This window comes from Leptonychotes weddellii, chromosome 5 (genome assembly GCF_054177405.1).
Source record: "Leptonychotes weddellii isolate Sample4059 chromosome 5, ASM5417740v2, whole genome shotgun sequence".
NCBI lineage: Eukaryota > Metazoa > Chordata > Mammalia > Carnivora > Phocidae > Leptonychotes > Leptonychotes weddellii.
The window spans coordinates 142072816-142095320 of NC_138373.1; the positions used below are offsets into that span (position 1 = coordinate 142072816).

The window sequence follows — 22505 nt, forward strand, 5'->3', positions numbered from 1 at the left end:
GCTTTTTTGGCATCTATTGACTGATCATATGGTTCTTATCCTTTTATTAATGTGGTGTATCACATTGATTGATTTGTGAATATTGAACCACCCTTGCAACCCATGAATAAATCGCACTTGATCAATGGTGAGTGATTCTTTTAATGTATTGTTGGATTCAGTTTGCTAGTATTTTATTGAGAATTTTTGCATGTTCATCAGGGATTTGGCCTGTAGTTTTTTTTTTAGTGGAGTTTTTATCTGGTTTTGGTATAGGGTAATGCTGGCCTCATAGAATGAATTTGGAAGTTTTCCTCCCTTTTTTTTTTTTTTTTTAAGATTTTATTTATTTATTTGACAGAGGGAACACAAGCCGGGCTAGTGGGAGAGGGAGAAGCAGGCTTCCCGCAGAGCAGGGAGCCCGATACAGGGCTCGATCCCAGGGCTCGATCCCAGGGCTCTAGGACCATGACCTGAGCCGAAGGCAGACGCTTGACGGCTGAGCCACCCAGGCGTCCCCCCCCTTTTCTATTTTTTGAAATAGTTTGAGAAAAATTGGTATTTACCCTTCTTTAAATGTTTGGTAGAATTCACCTGTGAAGCCATCTGGCCCTGGGCTTTTGTTTGTTGGGAATTTTTTGATGGCTGATTCAATTTCTTTGCTTGTTATTGGTCTGTTTAAGTTTTCTATTTCTTCCTGTTTCAGAAAAACCTTGACTTTTTATTGGGATCTCATTAAATTTATAAATTTACTTAGGAAAAGATGACATCTTAATGATGTTAAAATGTTCTAACAAAGAGCAAGGGGTATTTTTCCACTAGTTCCAGTATGCTTTTGTATCTTTTTTTTTTTTTTTTTAGAGTGCAAGAGCCAGCACGAGCAGGGGGAGGGGCGGGGGGGAGGGAGAAGCAGACTCCCTGCTGAGCAGGGAACTCAGGGCTTGATCGCAGGACCTGGAGATTATGAACTGGGCCAAAGGCAGCCGCTTAACCGACTGAGCCACCAAGGTGCCCCTAAAATGCTTCTTAACGACACAAAAGTGGGGCACCTGGGTGCTGCGAGCCTGTGGGTGCAGCAATGGCACAAGCTCTGTTGGAATTTGTTGTTTTCTCTTAGAAAGTTCATTGTATTCTCTGTCTCCTGGTAATGCTAAAGGCATGGGTTATGTATGATTTTATTTTCGCTTTTGCTATTTTATGGTTCTTAGAGAAGATGTGTGGAGAGATGGAGATTCAGGGGGGTCACCATTAACCTCCATATGCCAGATTCTCCCCCAAGTCTTTCCTTGTTTTTTAAACATTACCAGAGGTGTATCTTTGCTATTAGACTTTTTTATTTACCGATCTTTTCTAGTAAATCTTAGTTTTCTTTCATTAATTTTTGCTATTTATTATTTCCTTCTATTCTCTTTTGTTGTTCTTTTTCTGACTTTTTATGTTGGATCATTAACTTGTTTATTTTCAGTCTTTTTTCTTTTCCAAGATACTCATTTCAGTTGATAAATTTCTATGTACCCTTTAACTGAATCCCACAAGTTGTGATATGCAATATTTTCATTACCATCAAGTTCTAAGTATTTTTAAATTTCCATTATGAGTTCTTCTTTGACTCCTGAGTTATTTAATATGTTTTTAGACTTTCAAATGTAGTTCTTCAATTTTATCTTTTTAATTAAAATATTCTAACTCAAGGGGCGCCTGGGTGGCTCAGTCACTAAGCGTTTGACTTTGGCTCAGGTCATGATCCCGGCGTCCTGGGATCGAGCCCCACATCGGGTTCCCTGCTCCGCGGGAATCCTGCTTCTCCCTACCTGCCCCCCCCCCAGCTTGTGTTCCCTCTCTCACTGTGTCTGTCAAAAAAAAAAAAAAAATCTTTAAAATATTCTAACTCGATACCCTATAATCTGAATCATACCTGTGATATTAAATGTGTTACCACTTGCTTTATTTAGCACAAGGGCCATTTAAAAAATTATTCTATGTGTGCTTGATAAGAATGGGTAAGCTCTAATTTGGAGGTGCTCAGCTCTAGATATGTCCATCTAATTAAGTTTACTAATTGTATCATTCATATCTTTTAAGACTTTGTTGATATCTTTGTCTCCTTGACCTAGGAATAATTGAGGGGTTATTGGTTATGTGTTAAAGTCTTCTACTCTGATAGTGGATTTGTAAATGTTCCCTTACAGTGCTATCAATTTTTGATTTTTGGGGGCGCCTGGGTGGCTCAGTTGGTTAAGCGACTGCCTTCGGCTCAGGTCATGATCCTGGAGTCCCGGGATCGAGTCCCGCATCGGGCTCCCTGCTCAGCAGGGAGTCTCCTTCTCCTTCTGACCCCTCATGCTCTCTCTCTATCTCATTCTCTCTCTCAAATAAATAAATAAAATCTTTAAAAAAAAAAACCAAAAACAATTTTTGATGTTTGTGTTTTGAAACTAGTTAGATACATAAAAGTTTAGAATATATTCATCTTTCTGTAAGTTGAAACTCTAATCATTATGTAGTGACCTTAATAATGCTTTTTGTCTTAAATTCTGTTTTTTCTTATATTAATAAAACTTCCCTGTGCTGCTTTTGTTTAGTATTTATCTAGTATATCTTTTCTCATCTGTTTACTTTTAAACGTCCTACATCCTTTTATATGTCGTGTGTATCCCGTGGTGTATATCCAGTTTTGCTTTATGCTATAATATTTGGGGGCATGAAGGCTGTTGGCTGGGGTGTTTCAGTTTTCCTCAAAGTGGATTCTCCAGGAAGCTACTTCAAGCCCATCCACATCATGGTTTCTGGGTTCCAACTGAAGCCAAAAGAGAGGAAGCCTCAAAGCACAATCGTTTTCAAACCTCTGCATTTGTCCCATGTGCCAAAGTTATTCAAATGGCCGAGCCCATCTTCAGAGAGTGAAGAAATAAATTCTACCTCTTTTTTTTTTTAAGATTGTATTTATTTGAGAGAGCGAGAGAGAGAGAGAAAGCACGAGCAGGGGGAGGGGCAGAGGAAGAAGCAGGGAGCCCAATGTGGGACTTGATCCCAGGACCCCAGGATCATGACCTGACCAAAGGCAGACGCTTAACAGACTGAGCCACCCAGGTGCCCCAAATTCTACCTCTTGATGGGCAGAGCAGCGTAAGTCTGTACATACAGAGACAGGGGAATTATTGTAGCCATCTCTGCAAATAAGTTATTACAAACCTCTTTTATATTTTGCACCTCCCTGTATCTCAGGTACAGTGTGGGCAATTATATTTGGTTAAGTCACTATGTGAAATGCAACCAAATGCAATTGTGAATGATAAAGAAGTGCGTAACTGAAATTTTTCTTACCCAGTTTGCATTAGCTAGGGTAGACTATTACTGCAACAAATAAAACCAAGCTTGTATAATGACTTAAAAAAAAAAAAGAGTTTATTTCTCCTATAACAGTACTGGGAAAGTAAACAGGTCCTCAGGGAACTTTCGGTGTGCAGTCATTTAGGGACGTAGGCTGATGGAAACTCTGCCATCTTCAACTTAGGGGTTCCAAAGTTGCCAAAAAGTGGTCTCTGTCCCTGCCAGCTAGATGGAAAAAGAATATGGAGGAGCATCAGGTAGGAGGTTTAATGGGCTAGATCTGGAAGTGACACACATTATTTCTGCTCACATTTTATCACCTAGAAACTCAGTCACGTGTTGACACCTCTAACACCAAGTACAATGTTATTCAAGGAGAAAAACATTTTTATGAAAAATGTTTTAAAACATGACATGAAAATTTAGAACAAAATTAAATTAGGCTCTGCCACTTATTAACTGTGAGACCTTGGGTAAATTACTTGACCTCTCTAAGCCTCTGTTTCTTTCTTCACTAATGTAAGGGGCATAATGGTATTTATCTCATAGACACTTGGATTTTAAAAAGTGAAATAAGGCATAAAAACTCTTAGTAGGCACTCACAGGCATATAGCAAGTACTCAGTAAATCTGTTACCAACATTACTAATATTATAATGGGTATTTGTTGAGACACTGGTTTACCATTTCCTGAATATCAAACATATGAATGCTACCAGTGCCAGACATATTAAATAATACATAAATTTAAAATTTTAATAATAAAAATTAGAGTTTAAATATTTTATTAACAAATGCAAATTTAGGGATGGAAAATATGTTTTTTCAATTTTCAAACATAAGAGTTACTCAGAAGATATAAAATGTCACAAGGCATTTTTGAGTCTTTAAGGAAGTATTTCTCAAAAAAGATCTAAGAAGTCCACCGCTATTTAATCAAAAGGAAGACTGCTTGCATAGACTGGTGTAGAAGGACCCTGTGGTAGTCACTGATCTCACAGTCTTGAGGCTAGTCTCTCACATGTTGTCCCATCCAATTCTGCCTGTAATAGGCAAATGATATTAAGTTTAGCGAGGTGACACACTTTTCACATCAAACAGAACAACTTCGTAGACATCCCTTTAACCAGGGATCTCTTTCCTTCCAAGTGCCCTTAAGAGAGCCTCATGGCAGCTGCCAGTTCTCTCCCACTACCTCTCTTGCTTGCTTCCCTAATACACCTCTTCCCTATTTTTCCTTTTCCTTTTGCCCTGGATCTTCCCCTTTAGGTCACTCTATTACTTTCTTTTGTAAACAACATAACTTTCTCATGCTTCTGTTGTATCCACCCTATAATTCCACTCACCAAAACATAAGAGCTTCCTTAGAAGGTTTGAAAGGGACAAGATTATACATAACTAGTTGATATTTTTGCAATCACAGGGGGAAAAAAAAAAGCATAACTTATTTTTTTTGGTAGATGTCCCAAGTATCCTTAATATCTCCTCCTTGGTCTCCCCTGTTCATTTACTGAATACAGTGGCATTTGGCAGTCTTCTCACCCCAACTCTTGCCCACATCTTTTGACCTCTCAGTTTCTTAAGATCCTCATCTAAAATGACCTGCCCCTGCACTCCATTTAAAGTCCCCCAGCTCTTAGGGCCGCACCTGAAGCTGCTCCACCTTCACAATTCCCCCTGTCAGATATCCTACTCTCAAACCAATACGTCCCACCTTTCCAGATCACTTAGTCTCATCTGTTCACACTATAACTACATGCCAGTCTCATCCAGGCTTTGAATCCATTACCATTTTACCTTTCCTTTCTCCATGAGCCCCCCCTCCTGTCTTTGATTCAAATTCCATCATTTCAGTCAGTCTCATGCAAATAACAACCTGTACTTTCACTGCATTTGTCTGGCAAAATGTTATTTCTGCAAACACTCAACTATCTTCCTCTGTGCTACCTACCGTCATTCTGGTGCCTCTGGAGAAATCTACCCAAAGGAACAAATTTGTAGCACTTTTTTTTTTTTTTAAAGATTTTATTTATTTATTTGACAGAGAGAGACACAGTGAGAGAGGGAACACAAGCCAGGGGAGTGGGAGAAGGAGAAGCAGGCTTCCCGCGGAGCAGGGAGCCCGATGCGGGGCTCGATCCCAGGACCCTGGGGTCATGACCTGAGCCGAAGGCAGACGCTTAACGACTGAGCCACCCAGGCGCCCCTGTAGCACTTTTATTTATGAGTTCCAGCCGCAGTTGGGCCCTCAACTTTGCCCTAAATTCTTCCATTTCCCTATGGCAACTCATTGTCCCCAGCCTTTTCTATTCTATTCAGCCTTGAATAGTAACACTTCCCCTTCACACTTAGTATTTAACAGTCATATTTCTTTTTTCCCTGAGGGAGTAGTTCACGCTGTAACCCCCAAAACTTCTGCCATCAGTGCTATAGCCTACTTGGATCTGAGTCCATTCTTTCCTCCTCTTAGACTAGGGGAGATGTCCCTCCTCCTGTGTTCTGAGTTCCACAGCCTCTTGTCTGCTAAGAATCTTATATTTTCCATTCTTTCTCTCCCTTTCTCTGCTCTAGCCCTCTCATTAACATTTACAAATATTCTGATATCTCACAACCTAAAAAATTCCTGGGCCTTAATTCCAAACAATTACTCCCCTATGTCTTCCTCTTAGCCATCAAAATTCTAGAAAGAATTATCTAAGCCTGTTGCCTCAAATTCCTTTCCTTCCATATACCCTTTAAACCTAAACCACCTTTGGTCCTTTCTACTTTATTTATTTATTTATTTTATTTTATTTTATTTTTTTAAGATTTTATTTATTTATTTGAGAGAGAGACTGAGAGAGAGAGCACATGAGAGGGGGGAGGGTCAGAGGGAGAAGCAGACTCCCCGCTGAGCAGGGAGCCTGATGCGGAACTTGATCCCGGGACTCCAGGATCATGACCTGAGCCGAAGGCAGTCGCCCAACCAACTGAGCCACCCAGGTGGTGCTCCCTCTAAAGTGACCAGTGACCTCCATGTTGCTAAATCAAATGCATGTTCTCTGGTCCTCATCTAAGTCAAAACTGTTAACCATTTTTTCCCCTCCCTCATTCTGTTTTCATTTGGCTTCTATAGCTATACATTCTCTTGCTATCCTCTTATTCTGGCAGCCTCTCAGTATCTTTGTTAACTCTTCCTTCTTCAATGGACCATCAGATGTTGGAGTTTCCCAGGACTTGGTTTTACTTAGTTCTCAGTTTGTACTCTTTCTCTAAATGTTTTCATATATACACGGCTTCAAATACAAAAGTTTCTCTAAGTGTGGTTCATGGGCCAGCCTGTGTCAGGATCACTAGCAGAAGATGAAGTGGGGAAATGTGGTTGGGGGTGGAGGGAAAGAGGTGTTAAAATGCAGATTCCTAGGCCCCATGTTAGGCCTACCAAATTAACTCTTTGGGTGAGGACTGGGAATCTGCATTTAATTTATTTTATTTAAACAGAAGCTTATTTCTCTCTCTTTTTAAGATTTTATTTATTTATTTGTCAGAGAGAAAAAGAACACAAGCAGGGGGAGCGGCAGACAGAGCAGGCAGAGGGAGAACAAGCTCCCTGCTGAGCAAGGAGCCCGATGCGGAACTCGATCCCAGTACCCTGGGATCATGACCTGAACCGAAGGCAGATGCCCAACTGACTGAGCCACCCAGGCGTCCCGGGAATCTGCATTTTATTTTATTTATTTTTTAAAGATTTTATTTATTTGACAGAGACACAGCGAGAGAGGGAACACAAGCAGGGGGAGTGGGAGAGGGAGAAGCAGGCTTCCCGCAGAGCAGGGAGCCTGATGCAATGCTCCATCCCAGAATCCCGGGATCATGACCTGAGGCAAAGGCAGACACTTAACGACTGAGCCACCCAGGTGCCCTGGGAATCTGCATTTTAAATAATTCTCCACGTCATGCTCATACTGACTAAAGTTTGGAACCCCTGACTTGATTTGCTACATTAACAAGAACAGCTCAACATCTCCATCTGGTGACATACTAACATCAATGCCTTATTTTCTCAAATGTTAGGAAACTTAAAAAACTGAAAACCACAAAGGAAATAAGAAACAGAAGATATGAATGAATTATCTGCCCCATGAATAATTAAGATTAGATTATGTCATCTTTTGGCTTTTCTAGCTCCAAATGAGAACTTATCTTTATTCATAAGTTTCAAATTTTAATCCTTATCCAACTAAATAAAAACACAAGAATTGAAATGACTATTTCATCACACGGAGTCTCTTAAAATGGAACCAAGGACATTTTATGGATTTTCAAAGTTAGCTTTCCCTTGGTTAGCTAATAAAACATTCTACTTTCCACTAAAAATTTAATATGGGTCATTATAATTTTACCTAAAATTTATTGTTGTTGTTATCTTAAAGAAATAAATATTCATTGTAAAACAATTTGTAGAAGATAAATAATTTATGAAAGAAATGAAATTCACTCATAATCTCACTACCAAGAGATAATACAGTTAAATTTGGGGTATTATTTCATTTTTTCTGTGCATGAATCAATTTCCACTGGATAATTTGAAAATATTTTTTGACTTTGTACCTGCCTTAATTTGCTACCAGCTCTGCAATTCTTTTCCTCTTTTTAAGAGCAAGAACAGGTGAGGGGAGGGGGATGTGCCAGAGGGGACAGAGGGAGAGAGGAGTCTTAAGCAGGCTCTATGCCCAGGATGGACTCCCAACGCAGGGCTTGATCTCATGACCCTGAGATCATGACCTGAGTCAAAATCAAGAGTCAGATGCTTAACCCACTCAGCTACCCAGGTGCCCCAATTTTTTTCCTATTTTTAATCCTATGTTTTACTACTTATATCTAAGGCTTAGCAAAGAAAGGCCTCAGTGTTTTATTGACTTTGATCACACTTTGATTGCTTAAAGTCTCAGATAAAATTGGTATATTAGTTTCAGATGTATAACAATTTGATATTTACATATACTACAAAGTGATCAACACAATAAGTCTAGTTACTGTCACCATATAATTGAGTCCCTTCACCCTCTTCACACACCCAAACCACTTCCCCTCTGATAACCACCAGTCTGTTCCCTGTACCTAAGAGGGCTTTTTTTCCCACATTCAGCATATAAGTAACATCATATGGTATTTGTCTTTCTCTGACTTAATCTCACTTAGCCTAATACTTGTAAGGTCCATCCATGCTCTCACAAATGCCAAGATTTCCTTCTTTTTATGGCTGAGTAGTATTCTATTGTAATAATATACCACATAATCAAAACAGTATGGAGGTTCCTCAAAAAGTTAAAAATAGAAATACCCTATGACGCAGCAGTTGCACTAAGTATTTACCCAAAGGATACAAAAATACAGATTCGAAGGAATACATGCACCCCAATGTTTAAAGCAGCATTATCAACAATAGCCAAACTATGGGAAGAGCCCAAGTGTCCATTGACTGATAAATGGATAAAGGTGTGTGTGTGTACATATATAATGGAATTTTATTTAGCCATCAAAAAGAATGAAATCTTGCCATTTGCAACGACATGGATAGAACTAGAGTGTATTATGCTAAGCGAAATAAGTCAGAGAAAGACAAATACCATATGATTTCTGTCATGTGGAATCTAAGAAACAAAACAGATGAACATAGGGGAAGGGAAGGAAAAATAAGATGAAAACAGAGAGGAAGGCAAATAATAAGAGTTGCTTACCTATAGAGAACAAACTGAGGGTTGCTGAAGGGGAGGTGGGTGGGAGGATGGGCTAAATGGGTGATGGGCATTCAGGAGGGCACTTGTGATGAGCCCTGGGTGTTACATGTAAGTGATGAATCACTAAATTCTACTCCTGAAACCAACATACTATATGTTAACTAACTTGAATTTAAATAAAAACTTGGAAGAAAAAAATAATTACAAAATATATATATGCCACATCATCTTTATCCATCCATCCATCAGTGGACAGTTAGGTTTCCATATCTCGGCTATTATAAATAATGCTGGAATGAACTCAGTGCTAATTCTTAGAAGACCACATTAATACTCCTCCATATTTGCCCATTTACTCTAAGTACCTGGATTTCTGACATAATGTCCTCTCATTTTCTTTAGTAACCAGTGGTGTAGAATCTTGTCAAAGTCATTTGAAAGCCTAAATATTACATTCCTTGTTTCCTTATTCATTGTTTCAAAGAACTAAGGTGATACAGTTAGTCTCTTAGAAAACTTCCTGGTAGATGAACTATAATGATGGACTCCTACCTTGAGGTAGGAGTAGGATTTTAATGGATAGGTAAGCAAGGAAAAGACAGGTCAACCAATAAGAATAGCATCTGCAAGGATACAGAGGGATAAAAGTGTATAACATGTTTGGGAAAATGCAATGTGGCTGGCAGTGTGTGGCCATGGGTGAGACAGGGGAGGCAGGGGAGGAAAAGCAGAAGGAAGATCAGAGAGACAACTTGGGATCAACTGTGAACCATAGTAACTGTAATTGTGAACCATTTATGGAGCACATACTATGTGACAGGTACTGTACTGATACTTTGCAAACATTTCTTTGAATCTTTTCAATAATGAAAAATTTGTAAGATTCACTGTGTTCTAATCAACAAATTTGATTTTTCTAATTTTTTTCAAGTATGGCAGCTTGCCTTCAACTTAAGTATTTAACCCAGGAACTTGGTCTTTCACATTAACCCAAACTTTATTCTGTGAAGCTAGTGTTTTTGTCAGGCCAGCACCCCTCACCTCCTCCATTTGGTAAAAGTCTCCATCTCCGTGGCTATAGAAGTGGGCACAAATCATATTAACTCATCTCCACCAGGGTTTTCTATATTGGAGCCAGAGAAGAAGCTTCCTGCCTCTCTGAGAGATGTGCACCAGGAACTGCCACAACCCCACTGTGGGGAGAAAAGCTGACATACGGAGGCAGGGATGGGCTGTGTTGAGCAACAGTCTTGGCAGGGTATCTGTCTCTTCCACCCTTTATTGTTTTTCTTTTTGTCCCTTGCAATCCAAGTGTGTCTTAGGGGCTAAGAGTTAATTCTGGAGACACACAAAAGCTGACATTGCCACTTAATAGTTATAGATCTTGGGCAAGCCGCTAAAACTAGTTAGGCCCCAGTGGTAAAATGGGAATATGGTGAGGATGAAATGGGATTATGAGCATAAGTCATTTAGCACACACAATGTGTTCACTAAGCTGTAGCTCTTATTAGGGCAAGTGGAAGAAGGAGCACCACAGTTAGACTGACAAGAAGCCCGTTTACCTCCCGTTAACAACTGAAACTTTGAACTCCTATCTCCATGAAATTGGGATTTACTTTAAAATACATCAACAAAGAGAAAGAATAGAGCAAACAAATGTGCCAAAATCTTGATAACTGTTGAACAGATGGAAGTCATTGTGCTAGACTCTACTTTTAAATTTTTTATAATCTTTTTTGAAGAAAGGTTCATTGAGATTATCATGGAGTTCTTCTTTTCAGTCCTGCTGATATAAACTGCATTGGTTTTCAAATATTGGGTCAACCTTGCATTCCTGGAGTAGACTCAGTTTGATCTAGGAAGAGTTGTTTCTTTGAAGGATATCGGAATCTGGCTTGTTAGTTTTCATATGGGATTCTTGAGATAGATGGCCTGTCGTTTTCTTCTCTTATGGTAACTGTGCCAGCCTTTGGTGTGGGGCTGTGTTCACCTCAATGGATGAGTTAGATGGTGTGTTCCTTTGTTTTCTACTCTCTGGAGGAATTTTTGTGGGATTGGTGCTGTTTCTTCCTTAAGTGATTTGACCTCAGTTATAATTACACTTCCCTTTTAAATCCTTGAGCTGTTATTCATTAGACTTTGTATACTTTTTTGTATATGTAGAAATAATTTTAAAAATACTTCAAAGAAGTAAAGTAGGCAAAAAAACCACTTAAAAAAAAATGAGAATATGTGTAACTTTCTTAGCTAAGGGCAATGTAATCATTTCATCCTAATGACTACGCTAAAAACCTCACCCCTGGTCTGGATAGCAATCCTTTACATACAAACTTTTATCACTACCATCATCACCACTGACATTACCAGGCAGGAGTAATTTCCCAGGCACTGTGCTAGATGTATTACATATGTCCTTTCCTTTAATCATCACCATAAGCCTATTAGGTAGACACCAGTTATTGCCTCCCACGTTTTAGGAGAAAGCCAAATTGTAGCAAACAATGTGCAGGATCTTGGACTCAAACCCCAGAAGTCTGACTTCAGAGAGTATGCTCTTCGCCCGCTTGTGCCTGTATGTCGTGGAGAGGCAGCACGGCCTGGTTGGGGATGCGAAGAGAGACATAATCAGGGCTCCAACCTACCTCTGCCTCTAACTGGCTGTGAGACCTTGGGCAAATCACATAATCTTCCTGGCCCTGGTGTCCTTGATAAAATGCAGGGTGTAGTCCAGGGAGTTATTTTGAAACTCTGCCTGTCAGGCCTGGGATTTGGAGGCATCACCTGGGGTCAAGCAGGACAAGGAGCTTTCCTTCTTCTGTGTTACATACTGGCCTTTGATAGGATTTCATTTGAACTAATGGTTCTGAGGCTTTAAAAATTTTGAAACCATCCGACTACTCATCAACTTCTGAGATTCTTCTGTTCCAATGATTCTACAGAGTCACTACAGAATCATTTAGAGGAATGATTCTATGAATATTCTATGATTCTGTTTTCTATCCTATTACCTATTAAGCTCTAAATTAGATATGGACTATATTCATCTAACCATAGAAATGTCCAGCACACCCAAATGTTAATTTCTCTATAACTTTTCTATAATAAATTCTTCACATTTAGAATGATACCCAGAAACCAACTTTTACCATATGATAAATCCCATTTAGAACTTATTTTCCCCCTATAACATGACATTCGCCAGTATGTTATAGTACTACTCTCTCCTTACATTACTTTCCATTTATGTTCAGTTGTGTTCAGCACAGACGCTGCTACACTGTACAAACCCTCAAGTGATTGTGGAACCTGGATAACAATAAACTCATTCCTCAAAGATTTAAAAATCAAAGCATCAGACAAACTGTTTTTATGAGACTTCACATTTTGAAATACATAACAATTATAGCACACAGTATTTACATTACAAGTTCTTTTTACAAAATACGTATTGAAAGAATACTGTTGAGATCATGATCTTAAAATACCTGTTAGAGTTCAAAAAGGACTTGTGGAATATAATCTCCAGAAATCCACCATATAATGATATAAATAAAACATAGCTGAACATCAGGGCTTACTCATACATAAAAATACGAATTCTCTATCCCAGTGGTCAGCAAACAATGGCCTGTGGGCCAAATCCAGGTGGTGGCCTGTTTTTGTACAGCTGCAAGCTAAACATGGTTTTTGACAGTTTTAAAGGTTAAAAAAAAAAACAAAACACTAAAACTAAACAATAAGGAATATGCAACAGAGACACATGTGGCCTGCAAATATTTACTATGTGGCTTTTTACAGAAAGTTTGCTGACCCCTGCATTACATGAAACCAGTTGAAAGAGCTAGCTACTAGAATATACTGAGTATTAAAAAAGACACCACTGTAATGTGCCAGTACCATCAGAACTACTCATTTCTAAAATGAGGCACTTCTGTTTGAATATGTACATTTCCAAAACATAATTACATCTGGAAGGTAGCTCTGCTACTTAACTCTAGCCCTTTTTAATTAGGCCTCTGCATGAAATCACATTCTTAGGGGCTAAAGTAAACAAGCACAAAGTACTTTAGATGTCAGTCATTGATCTCATCAGTAGTTTGACCACTTATGGTCTTAAATGTTAATAAAATCCATAATTTAGGTATTGCCAATAGGAGGTGATATTGTTGCATTATTTAAATAACATCTATAAAAACGTGTTTAGATATCCCAACTCATTATTTTCAGAAGTAAGGATAACTAGATAACTTAGTAGCTACTTATTTTAAGATTTTTTTTTTTTTTTTTTTATTTGAGAGAGAGAGAATGAGAGATAGAGAGCATGAGAGGGAGGAAGGTCAGAGGGAGCAGCAGACTCCCTGCCGAGCAGGAAGCCCGATGCGGGACTCGATCCCGGGACTCCAGGATCATGACCTGAGCCGAAGGCAGTCGCTTAACCAACTGAGCCACCCAGGCGCCCCAGTAGCTACTTATTTTAAAAATGGGAAATGGAAAAAACAAAAATGTAAAACCGCAGCAAAAGGCTTTGGAATGCAAAGACTGGGGTCTCTTAGCAATGGCTCCCAAGCTGGCCTAGGCTTCTCATGTGAAAGTTGGCAATGGTTGCTATGGGAACTTGGTAGCTCTCTCTTGTCAGATTTTTCATTAAAAGAATGATGGGTCCATGAGCAAATGCTTTAAAAGTAAAACCAGGTCAGAGCTACTCAACACACAAGTTTTCTGTGTCTTGGTTAAACAATTCCTGGTCAGTAGGCTATATTCATACCACAAAACAAGTATTGTACTGGATGCTTTTCCTTCTTTAGGCCAGGCTGGCTAAGCATCACATCATGAAGACATCTCTATGATGCTGAGTTTCAAAATGCTCAGTGAATGCTGAGGTAGATGATTTTCAAATGAAGATCTTCTATACCCTGATTCGATCGGGACTAGCTTCTTTCTGTATCCTCCTCCTGGGAAATATCTTCCGCTTAAGTGCAATTAACTAGATAATGAAAGACAGAAAAGAAATTTTAATTCTCCATGTTAACAAACTTTAAACTTGAGTCCTATGACCTTAATCATTTCCATAGTCTTCTACATTAAAAAAAAAAAAAAGCAAAAAAACAGAACAAACAAGTCTCCATCATTCCTCCCCAGAATAAAACCTACTTTTGTTATAGGGTCAATATGCCTAGATATGTGCCCACAAAATATTAAACCCACAAGGATTAAAATGATTTTGACCTATGCTTCACTTTTTTAAAGACCTATAACTACAGATTTTTACACAGTGATTACCAAGCATATTTATTTTTAGGATACCTATTTGTCAAGTCTTTCTTTTGAAGGAAACTGGCTCTATTTACCTATTAAAACACTGCCCTCAATTTGAAAAGGACTACATATGTAAGACAGAACTTTAAAAACAAAAACCCATATTAACATCCTATCACCACTTCTACCCTATCTTTAAACATAGCAATAATCATTTGAAAATACAGGTAATACCTAATCTATGAAATGGGTTGTCATGCAAAAAGTTACTTTATAATTACTAGCTTAGAACTTGGACAAACACTTCTTTCTCAAAGAAATGGTTTATCCATGAAACATCTGAAATAGGAAACCTGCCTGCCATTATAATAAAGCATCAGTGAGAAAAACAAATATGTTCTTTATGGTTTCAGTTTGGGATCATACTGTCTACTCCATCTCAGGGTGGAAGCAGGGCTTTGCCCAAGTACAGGCCACCATGGTTTGAGTGATGAGCTGGGACTCTGGGGCAGAAGAAGAGGCAGTGTTGGCTGGTTTGTTGCAAGCATGGTAGAGGTTAAGGAATTTGATTCAAGTAGGTAAAGAGCAACGGGACAGAGAGAAGAGAGGATTTATTCTTCCCTTCTTTTCTCCTTCCTTGCCTTTCTGGTTCCCTGTTCTCTACTGGTATAAATGACACAGATAAAAGACTGGCCCTCCTGTTCCTTCCCACTGCCAGCTGCTGCTCCCTTCAGCCAGTGTGCCTTTTCTCCCCGTTGCAGGCCAGCACACTGCTGACTCCTAGTTCCTCAGTGGACCTCTGTTCTAGAGCAGGGGCAGTTTTACCAGCCAGGAATAATGGCAATAAGAAGAAGACTGATATTCGCTGGGAAGTGGATGAAGATTAAATTGCAGTCCTGCCTGCCTGCCCAATCTCCTATTTTCTTATTTCCTTCCATTATGGCAGGAAGCCCAGGCACTGTTTATTCTAAAGTTCTCAATACTTCAGCCTCTTCCTCCTTCTCAGTTTAAGTAAACTCAGTGCAAGTTTCCCATAACTGACAGCTAAAAAGGCTCCACTCAACAGTCACCTCAAATGGAGGCTGAGGTGAGGTTTGCTTGCCCCACTAAGTCAGGTCAGCCCAGACACCGTTCCCTTTCTCTTTAGACCATTTCATGCCTACACCAAATAAGGATTCTCTGATTCTTTTCTTTTTGCCTCACAAATGTCCCTTCTACTTCTGGGACTTTATCTGAAGGAGGTTGTGTGTATGTGCCTGCATGGAGAGAGATTCCAGCAACTCAAAGGAAATGTAATTGGGAGAAATGTGAGCACAATGGGCACTGTCCACAGAAGAGTAGGAGGTCTGAAGATAAGCCACTGCAGTCACTTTTAGAAATGTTACAAGAAAAGAAAAATTGAAAACCCATACAAAATCAGTATCAGATGAGGATTCTAGGTGGGTTTTTGGTTGGAAATACTTAAAGAGATTTTCAGTTTTAGCTTGACATCTACAAGTTAATCTACTGAGTTCCAGGTAAAAAGAATACTGGTAGTGCATCTAGAAGATTAATGAATAAAAGACTATTATGTTTGCTGCCTGAACATTATGAAATATGTTTGACATATCGACACCTGAGTTAGAAGTCAAAAGAATAAATTAAAATTTTCTTGTGAATTTATATCACTTTCTAAAGAATCAGATACTCTTATACTAAAAAATAATGTTTGATCCCCACATAAAATATTTAAGACTTACCTGTTCAGCAAAAAATGAGAATATAGTAAACATAATCAATGTTGCCAGTACACAGTGAGTCCAAAACTTCAATTTGTCTCGATATGCTCTCCTGTTCAGAGAAAGAAGAAAGCAAATATGTAAATTCTGTGCATAGTTCTACTATATTAGAATTATTTATATACTAGTGTAGCAAAAAGTCGTGAAACACAAAAACACTGTCTGGAGGCAATTTGAAAATGTTCATACAATGTACATTTCCAACATGAGATTAGATTTTTCATTATGTCATAGTAAATATTATATTTGAATTGTAAAAGCTACCCAGGCAGAGGAGAGGACTTCAAACGAAAATTACTTTTAGCATTTAAACAAAAGTACACTTTCATTCATATCCATTTCTTCATAGTCACTTAATCAACATTTCCTGTGGATACAGACGATGAACAAGAAGTTCTTGCCCTAGGGGCGCCTGGGTGGCTCAGTCATTAAGCGTCTGCCTTCGGCTCAGGTCATGATTGATCCCAGAGTCCGGGGATCAAGCCCCACATGGGGCTCCCTGCTCAGCCGGAAGCCTGCTTCTCCCCCTGCCGCTCCCCCTGCTTGTGTTCCCTCTCTCACGGTGTCTCTCTCTGTCAAATAAATAAATAAAAATCTTAAAAAAAAAAAGTTCTTGCTCTAAAGTGTGTATAAGCCTGGGAAGTTAATGACATGCAGATGACTAGCCATCACACAAGATGGACCAAAAAAATGTACTATCAAAAGCAAAGTCTTGTGGAAAAACAGAGAAATGAGGAAAGCACCTCAGATTTGGTAACATTTCATTTAAGCCTTGAAGCGGGATGGGGGACCTTAAATGAAAGCATTTAGCTGAGTAAGGCAGTGAGCATCAGCAAAGTCAGAGGAGCAAGCTGAGTCCTGCAGAACTGAAGTCTGGCCTAGAAGCATCAGGGAGAGAGCTAAAGCCATGGCAAGGCAGGTGGGCATGAACTGCAGGTATTCTGGAAAAATATGCAATAGGGTTTGGACATAATACTCTAGTGGGAAAGTGTATGAAATGGCAGGTGTGGGTGTGTGTGTGACAACTGGGGTAAAAATGGTGGCCATCTGAAGGATGCATGTCAGGTGACCAGGCAGGCAGTCGTGTTAGTCTGGGTATGAAAACATAATGAAGGCCAGTGAGAATGAAAGAAAACAAGCAACAGAAGAGATAGCCTAAGGAGTAGACTCAACTGGACTTGATGATAGGATATTGGGGTTAGAGGCAGTAGAGCAGTTTCCTCATCTGTAATGTGAAAATAATTTATTATGAAGACTAAATATATGCTTAACATAAGGCTTGGAAGATATTCTAATAACTATCAATTCAGGCCTCTGTGCTGAGTTCCAGATTCTCATTTACAGCTTGTCCTGTAGTGGATGTCTCTATTTCAAGTCCCATATTGATAATGGTACCTCTATTTTCCTCCTGAATTTCCTATGTCTCTTAATAGGATCACAACCAGCACAGTTAGTTCTAATGTCTATGGTGTCATTCAGAATCGATGTGTAATTTAAAGAGCTAAGAAGCCACAGGTTGTAATACAGCTAAGCTGTCCCAGCAACCAGAGAAACTTTTAATAGTTGGAGGTTCCCTCAGCCCTTCATCCACTGAGCACCTACTATGTACTAGAAAGGCACTGTGGACTCAGAGAAGAGTAAGACACCATCTCTGCCCCTGAAGAGGGCTTACAGTCTTATCAGGAGAGACCAGCACACCAGACAGACTGCTGTGCAGTGTAGAAAGTGTTATACCCAAGGAAGGGAAACAGGAAGAAAGCCTATTGGGAAAGCAGAGAAAGGTGACAGGGGACTCAAGCACAGTGTCATGAAAGGAAAGAGAAAAAGTAAAATTTCTGGAAGACAGGGTGGTGGTGGTGGCCCAGCAGTGAGAGAGGGCACAGAAGCTGAGCAGGATGAAGAAAATGAAGCCCCCCCCCAGTCAGGGAGTTACACCTGATTTATTTGTATAACACAGAAATCAAAGTCCTCTCAAACTACTCTTAAGCCCACTCCTTTCTTATTCAATCGGGCCCTTGAAGATAAATTTAGTCACAAACTGGATTTGGGGAGTTAACACTTGAAACCACCCAAAGATCTTTTTCCTCTGAGCTAAAGGAAAGTGAAAATGATGAGAAACCATTTCTAAAAGATAACACCCACAAATTAGTAATAACTCCTTCTGAAAATAAAAATACATAGCTATTAGCAATATAAATGTTAATTAGCTCATTTACCCAACTCCAAGACACCAAAGAGTTCTAGTTGCCAAGGTTGTTAATTTCCTCTCTACAATCTCTCCCAATTCTGTCTACTGCTTTCTCTTTATTCCCTGAGCTGTGTCCTTGGCTCACACCCTGTTTCAGAGCTACTGAAATGCTTAGTACTTGTCTCCCTTGCCTCCAGTTACCAGACAACACTGTCTCGCCAGTCCAACTCCATACTGTTAGTTATCTTTCCAAATCATGAAGTCTGATCACTACAAACATCTAAAAAAAAACTTCTCTTGGGGAACCCCATTCTCTAAAAAAAAAGTCTAATTCAGATACAGCTCTTCACAATCTCTCCTTTCTCCACACACTCCCTTTTACAGCCCTGTGCCTTGTACATGCCATTTCTTCTACCAGGAATGCTCTTTCCTACCTGGAAAAGCCCTTTTCATAATTCAAAACCAAGTCCAAATGTTGCCTTCCCCTAATAGAATTAGCTGCTCCCTCATTCATACTCCAGTAGCAGTAAACCCTGCCAGAGCACTTGATATCATAACTGTTTGCCTGCAGCCTGTTTCTCTGAAGAGACTTGAGTGCCTCAGAGCCTGGTACCATACTCCTTTCATCTATATATTCCCAGCACCTGGCATGGGGTAAATAGTAGTAAAATAAGACATGAAGGAAACACTATAAAGCAGCTTTGGATTACAGTGGAACACAGGGAAGGCTGGAAATCAGGCTGGATTTACCACTTACCAGGTACTTCACCTTGAGCAAATCATGCAGCTTCTGTTACTATGTTCTCCGGCCATATATATAACAGGTACTCAAGAAACAAGGTAGCTATTCTGATGGCAGTGAATGAGACTCAATGGATGTGCTTGGCCAATAAGCACAATAAAAACTTCTAAGTGTATTTTTACAAAGTAATTATTAAATAACACATTAAAGGAATTTCATCACTTTTAAACACACACACACACGTGAACATGAGACCTTACCACTCCTGCAGCTCATGCATGTGAAGGAAACGGTTTCGATATTCTCTTGGCAGCTCAAACTGGGATGGTATGGGGAACATGGATTCATAGAAGTCCCTGAGAACAGCTTTCACTGTCTGGGCATCTTTATGATTGTGGTCTATGTTGTCATTCAGGCAAACAAACTTCCTAGAAAAATAGAGATCCAGGGTTATTGGTTATTGTGAAAATGATCTTGACCCAATAAACAAGAAATGTAGATTCCAGATATATTTTAAATGGGCTCATGTTCCAAGTTGTTATATTTGCTGATACGATTCTCTGGGGAAAGAATGTTCTGTAAAATTTTTCTTTGGATTTTTCTCACCTGTAAACAAAGAGAACTAGGGAAGATAATCTTAAAAGTGCCTTCTAGCTGTTGGAATAAATTAATTTAATGATTTCTGTTTAGCATGTCCCCAATTAAGAGTTTAATAAATACAGTTCACTGACTAGAGTATTTTGCTGGCAGCCAAGGGAGAAATTAATAAACACCTAAAACCAAGTTCTATTATATTACTAAGAATAGTGATGTAGATAAGTGAGATAAAGATGGTGCCTTACAGCTATAAATTCTATGAGTTTGATGACTTTTCTTTAATATGTCTCCAACCAAGGTGCTAGAGTTCTGGCAAAAAGCAGATGACAGTCATGCTTCCCTACTGTTTCAAGTTCCCTTCAAGGCAAAGTCACTGAACTGAGGGCCCATTAAAACAGTAGGCAGGGCTAACACCACTTTTGAAGTACATGGCTAAAATTTAAAACAAACAGACAAAAACTCAACAAACTTAAATCTAATAAAGCCCTCAGATCCAACTACCAATTTATAGGAAATAGACAGGGGAACATGTTAAACAACTGAGACACAATCAAAGTAGTCCAAAGTATAGGGAATATACAGAATATATAATTTAATTTCTTCATACACATAACAAAATTATATGGTTAAAAAAGGGAGGTTGAGGGGCGCCTGGGTGGCTCACTCGGTTGAGCGACTGCCTTCGGCTCAGGTCATGATCCTGGAGTCCCGGGATCGAGTCCCGCATTGGGCTCCCGGCTCAGCAGGGAGCCCGCTTCTCCCTCTGACCCTCCCCCCTCTCATGCTGTTTCTCTCTCGCTCGCTCTTTAATAAATAAATAAATAAAATCTTTAAAAAAAAAAAAAAGGGAGGTTGAGGGAAAACCTATAGATAGACGTAACTGCAGTGAATTTACTTGATACCACTTCAAACCAATAAACCTAAAAAACATAAATGTTTAGAAAAGACAACTGGGGAAATGTGTACATTGACCAGATGGTTTATCATATTAAGGAATAAATAATGATATGGTGGTTATTTTAAAAGAGTTGTTATAATTTAGAGAAATATATTTTAAAAATCTAGAGATAAAAATGATACAATGTCCAAGGTTTACATAAAAATAATCAGGAAGTGGTAGTAAAGGAGTGGATGTGTTTAGATGAAAGAACAACCATTTTAAATCACTTCTTATTGAAGATGAGTGATGGGTGAAAATTCATTATCCTCTCTACTCTCTAAACTTGGGGACTGCTTTAAAGGATACTAAAGAGATATATCAACCAAATAGAATGCATGAGCCTTGACTGTATCCTGCATTTAAAAAAAAAAAAAAAAGCTATAAAGGACATTTGGAGGCAACTAGGGAAATTTGAATATAGATTATCTGTTAGATGGCATTAATCAATGTTAAGGTTCTCAGGTATGTGTTAACTGTCTTCAGTATAAAGGAGAATGATTTTGTTTTAGAAGATACGTACTAGAATAATTAGGGGTAAAATGTATGGATGTCTGGAACGAATTTTCAAATGGTTCGGCAAACAACAACAACAAAATAATGAAAACAAAACCCGTGTGTGTGTGTGTGTGTGTGTGTATAAGTAAATCAAGCAAATATGATCAAACACTGACATTTTAAAATCTGGGTTTTTATGGGATTTATTGTACTATTTTTTTCAATTTTTCTGTATCTTCAAAATTTTTCATAACGTTGGGAAAAATTAAGAAAGTAGATGCATGAGACAAAGGGTGTGTGTGGACAATAGCTAAATTAGACCCTGCTGGGTGCCTAGCAGGGTTTTGCCCCGTTTCTTCCAGAGAGAATTCTCATTTTGCTCAGTATTTCTCTCCCCAAGAGCTGACTCAGTGGGAGGCAAGCCCAGAGACAGCTTCTGTGTATGTGAATCCTCTTCACAGTAACTGATGTAAGAATGGGGGGACAGGGGCACCTGGGTGGCTAAGTCGGTTAAGTGTCCGACTCTTGATTTCTGGTCAGGTCATGATCTCAGGGTCATGGGATGGAGCCCCTCATGGGGTTGGGGGTCCGTGCTCAGTGGGGAGTATACTTGTCCCTCTGCACCCCCCCATCCCCCCTACGAGCTCTCTCTTCTGTCTCAAATAAATAAAATCTTAAAAAAAAAAAAAAAAGAAAAAGAAAGAATGGGGGGACAGCACACCGTACATACAAAGGGGCAATCCCTTTGTCTCAGAGCGTAGCTCCATCTGCAGGGACATCTAGAACTATCTCCAGCCTGAAGAAGAAGCCAACAAAAGCAGGAGGGCAGCAGAGAGGAATAGGCCTGAGGGAAAAGCAAAGTCTGGATTCTGCCTAATCCAGACTCCTTGTTAATGGGGGCAGACCTGTCCTTAAAGCTTCAGTCACAACACTGGTTTTCCACTCCTGACTTAAAATGAGCACCCATAAAAGTAAAACAAGTAAGAGTTAAAAATTAAGATCTGTTTGAAGTCACAGGAGATATCTGGGCCTGGCAGATACTAAGCCTGGCTTACCATGTGTCCTTTTAGTAAGTCCCTGTCCATTTAAGTACCATGAAGGTCTATGAATTCTCTCACCCCAAAACTTTCAAACTGGCACAAAGACATAAAGGTATAAGGCACAACTGAAAACTATAAATTCTCACATGGTATTCCTACATACAACAAAATGACTGGGAGGGCACATCAACAAAATGGGGAAGCAAAAAGCAAGTACTGAAATTGGTTTTAAAGTTATTTTAAAAAATTAGGGCAGGGCATTCCAGTCATAGGGAACAGCAGGTATACAGAGAGCTACAACCTGAGTGATTATTAATCATAATGGCTGGGACGCCTGGGTGGCTCAGTTGGTTAAGCATCTGCCTTCAGCTCAGGTCATGATCCCAGGGTCCTGGGATCGAGTCACACATCGGGCTCCCTGCTTGGCAGGGAGCCTGCTT

General features: G+C 39.4%; 1 protein-coding gene across 7 annotated transcripts in view; it reads right to left on the reverse strand.

Annotated features, from left to right (window-relative positions):
- Positions 1-12365: 12365 nt before the first annotated feature.
- GNPTAB (N-acetylglucosamine-1-phosphate transferase subunits alpha and beta) overlaps positions 12366-22505 on the reverse strand; it is a 72568-nt gene continuing 62428 nt past the window's right edge. For all 7 annotated transcript variants that reach the window (XM_081822283.1, XM_081822282.1, XM_081822281.1 and 4 more), the window contains 3 exons: positions 19254-19421; positions 16025-16115; positions 12366-14013 (listed from right to left, as the gene is read on the reverse strand). In XM_081822283.1, the coding sequence (XP_081678409.1) occupies positions 13936-14013; positions 16025-16115; positions 19254-19421 (337 nt within the window). In that variant the 3' untranslated portion in view covers positions 12366-13935. The remainder of the gene's footprint in view (positions 14014-16024; positions 16116-19253; positions 19422-22505) is intronic.